This window comes from Homarus americanus, unplaced genomic scaffold, assembly GCF_018991925.1.
Source record: "Homarus americanus isolate GMGI-L3 unplaced genomic scaffold, GMGI_Hamer_2.0 scaffold18703, whole genome shotgun sequence".
In the NCBI taxonomy this organism is placed as follows: Eukaryota; Metazoa; Arthropoda; class Malacostraca; order Decapoda; family Nephropidae; genus Homarus; species Homarus americanus.
The window spans coordinates 6,999,692-7,011,343 of NW_024749779.1; the positions used below are offsets into that span (position 1 = coordinate 6,999,692).

Here is an 11,652-nt window from a genome sequence, read left to right on the forward strand (position 1 = left end):
ACACCAAAATAGGGCGGCAGATTAATTCAGTGCAGGATGCAAATGCATTACAGGAGGATCTAAATAAACTGCAGGGGTGGTCTGAAAAATGGCAAATGAAATTCAACACCAGCAAGTGCAGCGTACTTAATATTGGATGAACAAATACTGATAATGTATACAGCCTTAACAACATCAACCTAGAGAAGTCGACTTGTGAAAGAGACCTAGGGGTACTTGTAAGCCCGGACCTACGGCCTAGAAAACAGTGCGTTAATGTTCGAAATAAGGCAAACAGAGTATTGGGTTTTATATCTAGAGGTGTAAGTAACAAGAGTGCAGAGGTCTTATTGCAACTATATCTTCGCTAGTTAGGCCACACCTCGATTATGCGGTTCAGTTGTGGTGCCCCTATTATAGAATTGATATAAATTCACTAGAGTCAGTGCAGCGAAGAATAACAAAAATGATTCCAGGACTTAGAAACCTACCATATCAGGATAGGTTAAAGAAACTTAACTTGCATTCCCTAGAAAGACGAAGAGTGCGGGGAGATATGATAGAAGTATTTAAGTGGGTGAAAGGAATCAATGAAGGGGATATAGATAAAGTTCTTATAATATCCGAGCAAGATAGAACTCGGAGCAACGGATTCAAGTTGGATAAGTTTAGGTTTAGGAGGGAGATAGGAAGAAACTGGTTCACAAATAGGGTGGTGGACGAGTGGAACAAGCTTAGCAACTTTGTAGTAAGTGAGGGAACTCTGGAAAGTTTCAAAAGGAAGCTAGATAGATTCGCGGATGATAGAGAGTGGTAGTAACTCTCGACAGGAGCTGCCATGCACAGGCAAACCGGCCTATTGCAGACTCCTTATTTTCTTATGTTCCTATGTTCTTGTCCCTTTCTCCCCTTCAGTCCGCCTGCAGGCGCAGATCACGCACTGTAGGGACGCTTTTATCTTCCTTTACTAATATGGCTCTCAGCCTTACAAATATTGCGCTACCAGGACAGTTTGTGTTTCTGCAGATAGAAGAAAGACTGAGGAGTACAGATAATATCATAACTATTTTTTTTTGCGGGGGGGGGGGGACGCCTGGTACCTTGTCGTACTCAGCGCTTCCAGGATGAGAGTGTGGCGGGAAGGGAAGATTCCCGATACAATACAGCTGTTTATGGCAACGTCTGGCAGGTCTCTAATAAGTTTATCGGAATAAGATATTTGGTCATGAGGAAAGGGTGTTGGTGACGGATGGGAAAGAGAGATTGCTCAAGAACGCTTGAGATTTGACCTTCGGCCTGGTGTTTATTATTTTTCTGTATTGGCAGCTCAGAATACATTAACAGCAATGACTCAGTGTTAGAAGAACTGAAACATGGTTGCACCTCAGTCAAACAATATTCACTCTGAGTCAATGATTTGATTAAAGTAAGTTTATGGATAATATTCCTGACTGAAAATTTCCCCAGCTCCTTGACCCCTTCAAACTATGAGAGCCCTGTTTACACCGGTCCAACGAATTACCCAAAAGTACACAAATGTACACAAATGTACCCAAAAGTATATTAGATAGGGGTAAAATCTTAACGAATATATGTTTTACATCAATAAAACCTGATTAATAATGTTTTCATTGAAATATAGTCAAAATAATGAAATAATAAACAGCGAAAAACGCTAAATTCCAAAGAGTCACCTATCCAAAATGGAGATATAATTACCGATGTTTTGTGTTACTTTGGGGTATTTAACATAGCCGTAGGATTTACTTTTCGTTAGGTTAGGTTAGGTTAGCGAAGTGCATCACGATGGATCAGAGTTATCTCCCTTGTTCACGAACTCTTTGGAATTTAGCGTTCGCCAATACTGAAAGTTTTTCGCTGTTTATTATTTCATCTTACAAATTATTTTTGCAAAATTACGCTAAAAATATTATTAGACATGTTTTATGTATGTATAACAGATATTAGTTAAGATTTTACCCTGATTTAATATACTTTTGGGTACATTTGGGTACTTTTGGGTAATTCGTTGGACCCCTGTTACACCCCGTACTTGCACCGTTAAGCAGTTCTCAGTTACACATCTTAATAGTAATAATTTTGGGATTTGAAAAGTGTTTATTTTCTTTTTATACATTGTATATTGATTAATATATTTATGTGGCTTTCTTAAAGAATTGACAGACATTATAAACACCTAAAGCAATCACTCTTTATTAATATATATATACATATATATACATATATATATATATATATATATATATATATATATATATATATATATATATATATATATATATATATATATATATATATATATATATATATATATATATATATATTTCATGTAAATCCACAATGAAAACGTGGAAAATAAATCTTGATAAAATCACACGGGAAAATGGAAACAACGGAGTACCTTAGCTTTCGTCTTTATTCAAGACATCTTCAGAGGCAACTAGATTACATGGACAGAGAGAGGCTTAAATATACAGGGTGACCTAAAAACATGAGGTCAGGTCATAATGATGACATCCACTAATCCCCACACCAACACAACCGTAGAGGAGCTTAAGAGAAGGGTGGTGACGTGACTAGACAGGTCAGGTCAGAAAAAAGGGACCCACAAAATAACTGTCATACATCAAGATCAAAGGTTTTCAAAGCAGTTTTAACCTTGGGCCACTGACAAATAAATTTATGTAACATATTATCAGTTTTGAACTGACCATCACTAAGGTTTATTGATTTTAATTCCTTAATCAAACTAGCTTCAACCAGAAGTCTTTCTGTGACACAAGATGATTTGAATACTTCTAAGCTTTTTTCCCAAGCAATGGGGTGATTATTATTCCTAACATGAACGAACAAGGCACTGCTTTCAGATGCAGTTCTGATATTATACTTATGTTGTTTGATTCTGAGCTGCAGTGTTTTTCCTGTCTGACCTACATAATTACAATTACATTGGCTACATGGAATACAATAAACACTTCCATTTACATTCAAACTTGGGCTATTCCTTATTAACATATTGGTAATGGTTGAGTCATACTTGAAAACAACATTAATATTTAGAAGCTTGAGGGACCGAACTAAAGGGACAAATTCATCACGATAGGGCAGAGTCAAAATATTCTTAAGTGTAGGAACTTGTCTGGTTACAGAGGAATGAAAGGATTTTTTAGCCCTTTTAAAGCAACGATCAACAAACACAGAAGGGTACCCAAGTTTCTGTGCAATAGAACGAATGTGTTTAAATTCGTCGTCAATAAATTCAGAGTCACAAATACGCAGACATCGTAGGAACATAGCAGAAAAAACTGACATTTTGGTAGACTCAAGGTGATTGGATAAAAAGTGAATGAAACTGTCTACCTGTGTGGGCTTTCTATATACCTTAAATTTATAGTTTTGGCCATTTCTCATGATAAGCATATCAAGAAATGGAAGGGATTCACTTATTTCTCTTTCAATTTTGAATGTGATACTAGGGACAATATTATTAAGCTTGTCTAAAAATTCCAAAGGGTCACTGTTTTTAGGCCAAAGACAAAGAACATCATCTACATATCTATACCAAGGAGGAATACAGTCCACTACATTGGGGAGTAATCTAGACTCAAAGAACTCCATATAAATACAGGCTAGAGGAGCAGAAAGACAATTACCCATGCTCATGCCAAATACTTGCTTGTAGAACTTCCCATTTGCACTAAACACATTGTCAGTTACGCATAACTCTATCAATTTCAGGAAAGTATCATGTTCAATAGTTAAATCTAGCAGTTGTAATTTATCTTTAAGAAATGAAAGTAAGTCTTTCACAGGTACTCTAGTGAACAGTGAATTTACATCAAAACTTATTAATTCGCAAGGTTCGTTGTGTTTCTTGAGTTTATTTGTTAGTTCAGTTTTGTTATTCTACCTTCCGCGTAAAACATTCTCCTGTGATTGTCTGTCCAGAGCCACTGTCACTCTTCTAGACTAGCCAAGAGACTGTCTTCTCATAGCTTTCCTGACGGCGGTGCTGGGGGACCTGGGAACGAACGTGTGGCTGGGACTCAGGAATAACCAAAGCTTCCACTGGAAGGACAACACCTCTGTAACCTATACGAGCTGGGCCCCAGGGGAACCCAACGGCATTGATGGAGAGGTCTGTAAAGTTTCATGTCTGCGGCAGCCAAGTAAACTGTACACAAACTTACTTTCAACCATGGTCGAGAAAAAATTACATTTCTTTAGCCTGAATGGCACAGATATGCACGTAGATTCTGTTGCTATATTTATATCTTATCTGTCTGTATGTCCATCTGTGTCTCTCCGTGATGCATGTTGTATGTGTACTGTTACTTGCAGGAAGGATGTGTTGAGGCCTCGCATGTCACAGGGTTATGGAGTGACGTTCCCTGTACCTCCACACGTGGCTATGTCTGTATGGTAGATACTGGTAGGTTACTTCAGTTTTTAGTGTGGCAACATGACGTCTAATTATTTTTAGATCAAATGTTCAAATGTCAAAGTTAAAAACTTTGAAAAAGTACCTGCTACAGTGAGTTGGCTCCTTCGTATATAGAGTACGATAAAGATATTCTGCCAGTGAAAGTAGTTATTATGTTGACATTATTCTAACGATTTCTTTCTGCCACTACACGGGAAGCAAAACACCGATGACATTGCAAGAAATTATGGAAAGAAAATGCGTGTGGGAAAAGTGTCTATGGCGGTAAGATCTCTCACAGAGCAATCCTCCGGTGGGCTTCTGCCAATAAACAGAGAGACACTAAAACAACTGAAAGAAAAACATCCCCCTGCAAGTGAAGACGAAGGCATAAGGTTCCAGGGTGACTATATCCCACCAAACGCTATCCTGTTCTAGAAAAATAACAGGAGGGATGGTGTGGAAAAAGGCACTGAAGACTCGAGGAGGTGCCGGCCCTTCAACTCTGGATGCAAACGGTTGGAGAGTCATCCTCAGCACTAACAAGTTTGGCCCCGTAGCAAGTGATCTCTGCACTGCTATTGCTGTCCTTGCAAGAACGCTGGCATCCTCGTGCTGCCAACACCTCCATGCTCTGACGGCCTGCCGCTTCATTCCCCTGGATAAGAATCCAGGATGTAGGCCTGTGGGGGTGGGAAAGTGCTGAGACGGATAATCGGAAAATGCATAAGGTAGGTGGTAAAGGATGATGTCAGGGCAGCAGCAGGGAACCTGCAAGTTTGTGCTGGCCACCAGGCTGGAGGGGAAGCTGCCATTCACGCCATGAAAACGATATTTGAGCAGCGTGATTATGAGGCCGTTCTTCTGGTGGACGCGTCAAACGCATTCAACATACTTAACCACAAGGCCGCACTGCACAACATCAAGATCAAGTGTCCAAGCTTTGCAATATATGTTGAAAACTCCTATTGGAATCCATCGGACCTCTATATAGTAAGCAACAAGGCTCTAAGAGATGATACCATCATTCAGTCAACCGAGGGAATAAGGCAGGGAAATCCTGCAATAGGCCTATCCGTGCTCCAACACACAATAAAATTTGAAACAACTGAGGTCAAGTAAGTGGCGTACGCTGATGACCTTAAAGGAGCAGGAAAAGTGGATGACATCACAAAATGGTGGAACCTCGTAACATCACGTGAACCACAAATAGGGTACCACCTAAACGCCAGCAAGTCCTTCCTCATTGTTAAGCCAGAACATTATGAACGGGCAATGGAGGTGTTCGGTGGAAGTGAGGTCAAAATAGCAAAAGATGGCCAAAGACACCTAGGCGCAGAAATCGGCACGACGGACTTCAAGACCGAATATGTAACGGGAAAGGTGAATGAGTGGGTTAGGGAAATCCAAGCTCTGCCTGATATTGCTCACACAGAGCCACATGCGGCTTTTGCGGCATTCACCCATGGAGTCAAGCATCGCTGGAACTACCTGATGCGCACTATCCCTGATATTGGACCCCTCCTCCATCCTCTGGAAGAAGCTATGAGCGTTAATTTCATTCCCAAATTAGTGAAACACCCTCACTTAACCACAGGAAAAAAATCACTCCTTGCACTACAACCGAGACTGCGAAGAATTTGATTGACCAATCCAGAGGAGATTGATGCCACTGAACATCAAATTCAGTTAAGCTCACGGCAGCCCTCACGTACCATATAATAGCTCAGAACGCAACATTTGAGGTGGACACCAGTGAAGTAAACAAGATTCGAAGGTCTATTACGAAAGAACGACAGCACGGCCAAAGTGATAAGTTGCAGCAACTGTTGCTGCAAATACCAGAAAATTTGAAAAAAAAAATAGCTATAGCGCAGGAAGTGGGCGCCTCGAACTGGTGAACTACGTTACCGATAAGGGCAAATGGTTTCAGTCTCAATAAACAATAATTTACAGATGCCATTGCTCTAAGGTACGGTAGGCAAGTAGAAGGTTTGCCCTCCCAATGCGTGTGTGGCTCTTCCTATGACGTCGATCACGCCATGGTGTGCAAGAAATGGCTTCATATGCATGAGGCATGGCGAAGTAAGGGATGTCACAGCACATATGTTGAAGGAAATCTGCCGTGATGTCAAGGTAGAACCGACCCTCCTTCCATTGGATGGTGAGATTTTCCAACATAGGACTTCAAACACATCCAACGAAGCCCGTGTTGACGTCAGTGCTCGAGGATTCTGGACGCGGGGACAGCGAGCCTTCTTCGACATCAGGATTTTTTATCCCATGGCTGCATGTCACCGTAACTTAGCTCTCGATGATACACACAGGAGGAACGAGAACGGCAAGATTAGGGAATACCGGAAGAGAATTAAGAACGTTGATCAAGGCAGCTTCACTCCTCAATTGTTCACAACCTCTGTGGGATGGGACCAAGTGCAAGATGCTTCTATGCCAGACTCGCGGAGGTGATATCCGAACAGAAGCAGCAGCCCAGAAGTTATGTTACAGCCTGGATGAGATGTCGACTGTCCTTCTCTCTCTTTAGGTCGGCTTTGCTCTGCCTCAGGGGAACGAGAGCATCGGCCCCAAAGCCGACAACAGTTGCAGATATTGACTATGAGGCAACAGTCACTGAATGCCGCATAGATAGGTACTTATGTATTAGGATATTTAATTTTAAGGTAATAGTAGTAGTAGTAGTAGTAGAAGTAGGAGGAGGAGGAGGAGGAAGTGGAGTAGGAGGTAAAAGTTGCAGAAGTAATAATAACATTATTAGTTTTATCATTATTGCACTATCTTTAATGATATTGCACAAAAAATAATTAATCTTTTCTACCAGACTCTCACCTGATGACCGAGGCTCCTTACACTACCTGTGCCTCACCCTTCAGCCTCTACATTGCCTACAATGGTGCCTGTTACCATCCCCACTCCACATACAAGACCTGGAAGGTAGGAAATATATACACACTATATGTCTAGTCTGAAGAGACTGGACGACTTCAGTAAATTACTCCTTTGCTTAATGAGGCACTTAATTTTGTATTCACCTGTCGAGTCTTTTTTTGATAAAATATTTTACTATGATACAAGAATAGGATTTTACGTTACAGTATATACAATGCCTAAGTAAATAATGCAATTGTATAGTCACATAATGCGTTCACAAAACAATGTATATCACCACACAATACTCTTACACAATACTATCACACATTACTATCACGAAGTACTATCACACAATACTATTACACAATACTATCACACAATACTATCACACAATACTATCACGATGTACTATCACATAATACTATCACACACTACTATCACATAATACTATCACGAAGTACTAGCACATAATAATATCACACAATACAACCACACAATACTATCACGATGTACTATCACATAATACTATCACACACTACTATCACATAATACTATCACACACTACTATCACATAATAGTATCACACAATACTAACACACAATACTATCACATAATGCTATCACACAATACTCTCACACAATACTCTCATACAATACTATCACACAATACTATCACACAATACTATCAGACAATACTATCACACAATACTATCACACAATACTATCACACAATACTATCACACAATACTATCACACAATACTATCACACAATACTATCTACACAATACTATCACACAATACTATCACACAATACTATCTACACAATACTATCACACAATACTATCACACAATACTATCACACAATACTATCACACAATACTATCTACACAATACTATCACACAATACTATCACACAATACTATCACACAATACTATCTACACAATACTATCACACAATACTATCACACAATACTATCACACAATACTATCACACAATACTATCTACACAATACTATCACACAATACTATCACACAATACTATCTACACAATACTATCTACACAATACTATCACACAATACTATCACACAATACTATCACACAATACTATCACACACAATACTATCACACAATACACACATACTATCACACAATACTATCTACACACATACTATCACACAATACTCACACTATCTACTATCACACAATACTATACTATCACACAATACTATCACACAATACTCTCACACAATACTATCACACAATACTCACACAATACTATCACACAATACTATCACACAATACTATCACACAATACTCACACAATACTATCACACAATACTATCACACAATACTATCACACAATACTATCACACAATACTATCACACAATACTCACACAATGCTATCACACAATGCTATCACACAATACTCTCACACAATACTCTCACACAATACTCTCACACAATACTATCACATATTCTTAACTCTCACATTCTCTTCATTCCTGATTTTGCCATCGACTAAACCTGTTATTACTGAGATAAACGCAAGTACAATAAGTCAGATGACAAGTAAATAAGATTGATTATTGATAATATCTAATTGTGTGTGTGTGTGTGTGTGGTAGGAGGCGGAGACCACGTGTAAAGATGAGGGTGCACACCTGGTGTCGGTGAGTGAGCCAACGGAGGGGGCATTTTTATGGATGCTGGCTAAGAATCACAATTTCACCCAAACATGGCTCGGTCTTCATTACAGCTACGTGAGTACAGTTCTCCTAGTCTCTCTGTATGGTTGGCAATTGTACATGTTTATTTCTATTTTTTTCAGTTGTAAAACAATTTATTTTATCAGTGACTTGTCCAAAGGTAAAAAAAAAAATAGTGCACATAAACGAGTACAGTATCATTCATTTGCAGAAAATTGATACATATTGCAAAAAACAGTTACATCAATGACTAACAATAGAAGCTAATATAAAATACCTTTATCAAATTTGGTGAATAATTTGATAATGCATTTAATTAACGATGCCTGTACTAGTTTTGTAATTTATATATATTAAATTAACTATACAAAATAACAACATAATTACATCAAATCACACTTCCTTTCTGTTTTGTTATAAGGACAACTCTCGGTTCTTATGGAGCGACTCTACCCCAACCACTTACACCAACTGGGGTATGAGTCAGCCGAACACCAGCCTAACCAACCATGCGTGCGTCTGGTTAAACTCCATGGGCGGACTTTGGTACAGCCAGTTGTGTGATGATCTGAGGCCATTCGTCTGTAAGTACAAGAATGGTAAGGTGTTTCCCAAGACTGATAAGATGTGGCTCAAGAATGGCATGATGTGGCCCAAGAAGGGTAAGGTGTGGGGCTTAAGAAGGGTAAGGTGTGGCTCAAGAATGGTATGATGTGTCCCAAGAAGGGTAAGGTGTTGCCCAAAACTGGTAAGCTGTAGCTCAAGAATCGTATGATGTGGCCCAAGAAGGGTAAGATGTGGCTCAAGAATGATAAGGTGTGGCTCAAGAGTGGTATAATGTGGCTCAGGAATAATAAGGTGTGGCTCAAGAATAGTATGATGTGGCTCAACAATGATAAGGTGTAGCTCAAGAGAGGAATTGGTAAGAGAGACAGTGTGAAAACAGAGAGAGAGAGAGAGAGAGAGGAATGAAAGTTTGAAGTACCAACAAAGAAGAATTATCCCCACACGTTACGTACCTCCATTACAACAAATACATTTTCTGCGCCTCTTGCAGTATCTGTGATCAGCCACGACCCCCCTGCCACTGGCCGCTGTCCGGATGCTCGCTGGCTGGACTTGGGGAACGGTTTCTGCTACCTTGTCTCCCAATACAAACAGCCATGGGACGAGGCCAGGAGGACGTAGGTGGCCTTACTCCTTGTAGTACTGTATAGGGTGCAGGTCTTCTGCATACGTCTTTGGGCAGGAATAGGAAAGGGAATGAATGGGCGAGAAGGAAGGGAAAAAACACATGACGTGAGGGAAGGCTAGAGAGTGGCAGGAGTTGAGATTGCAAGAAAAGGGGAAGGAGGATAATTGAAGGGAGGGAAGGAAATGTACTGAGAGGAGAAAAAGCATGGGAAAGAAGGAATTGAAGGAGTGTGATTATGTCCACAATAAAAGTTCTCCTCTTACTTATTAATTCATTCTTGTTCTTTTTATCAAAATTTCTTTGCTGTTCTTTTTGTTCTTCCCCTTTATTAATTCGTTATATCACACGAATCTCCCCTTAGTTTTTAATTAATTTTATTTGATCAGTCTTCATCATTTAATTGTATTTTTTTTCTTTCGCAATATTTTCCTCTAGGTCGGTTTACTTTCGAATTGGTTTTATCTTATTTATTTATTTATTTTTAATTTTTCCTCATCCAAGAGTTCTCAATCCCTCTCATCTTGCGCAGTTGTGTGCTGGAGAATAGCAACTTGGCATCCATGCATTCGGAGGCAGAGATGATCGCGGTCACTGTGGCAATACATGGCATTACTGACCCGTTGTGGATCGGCCTGGTAAAGGAGGAACACGGTGAGTGCTCTCTCATTATTTATTTTTTAATTGTAAGGGCTTTATGGTCGAAGAAGAGATTATTGAGTGAGAATGTCAAAGATATGGAGAGGGAGGTAATACTGTAGTTGGCGGGATGACTGCCTTGTTGCTGTACTTGGATGTATATATTGTACTTGGCAGGTGTCGTTGTTTTTTCATGGTTGGTTGTTTACACTGGCAGTTTTGGCACTTACCAACCTATGCCCTATATCATGTTTAGTGGTTTTGAGGCCACGTTTCGCATTCTGTTGTCCTTGCTGGTGGATTCTGGTGCAGGGAGTTTGTCTATTGCCTGGCCTCAAAAATTGGGGGATGGTGTTGGCCCACTTGTAGGCTACTTTGGTACCATTCTGGGAACCATCTATGATTGCTGTCATTTTCTATCGAGAGACACACACACACACACACGTTTGAAATAAGAGACGCACAGGTAATCTGAGAAACCAGAACATATTAAATATATCCTCGGTATAAACCCAACTAATTTTTTTAATTTACCTTTAAACTTTGACTTTCCTCTTGCAGGTTATGGCTGGAGTGATAGGTCGGGAGTGGACTATGTCAATTGGGGAGTCGATGAACCTGGTGGGGGAACCGATGAGGGGTGCGTCCTGGTTTATACACAGACAGGGAGCTGGAGCGACACGCACTGCTCCACCGCCGCACATTATCTCTGCAAGACACTCAAAAGTATGTGTAACGTGTATTGGCTACAAGACTGTAAGTTAAGCAGAGTTTATGCATTCTCTTATTAATGTTCTGAACC

The 11,652-nt window shown here is 39.9% G+C and overlaps 1 protein-coding gene across 1 annotated transcript in view; it reads left to right on the plus strand.

Annotated features, from left to right (window-relative positions):
* Positions 1 to 11,641, plus strand: part of LOC121853842 (macrophage mannose receptor 1-like) — a 58,129-nt gene extending 46,488 nt beyond the window's left edge. The window contains exons 39-46 of the mRNA XM_042348216.1: positions 3,996 to 4,138; positions 4,342 to 4,432; positions 7,263 to 7,375; positions 8,939 to 9,073; positions 9,441 to 9,618; positions 10,077 to 10,203; positions 10,744 to 10,865; positions 11,412 to 11,641. Of these exons, the coding sequence (XP_042204150.1) occupies positions 3,996 to 4,138; positions 4,342 to 4,432; positions 7,263 to 7,375; positions 8,939 to 9,073; positions 9,441 to 9,618; positions 10,077 to 10,203; positions 10,744 to 10,865; positions 11,412 to 11,641 (1,139 nt within the window). The remainder of the gene's footprint in view (positions 1 to 3,995; positions 4,139 to 4,341; positions 4,433 to 7,262; positions 7,376 to 8,938; positions 9,074 to 9,440; positions 9,619 to 10,076; positions 10,204 to 10,743; positions 10,866 to 11,411) is intronic.
* Positions 11,642 to 11,652: the final 11 nt, after the last annotated feature.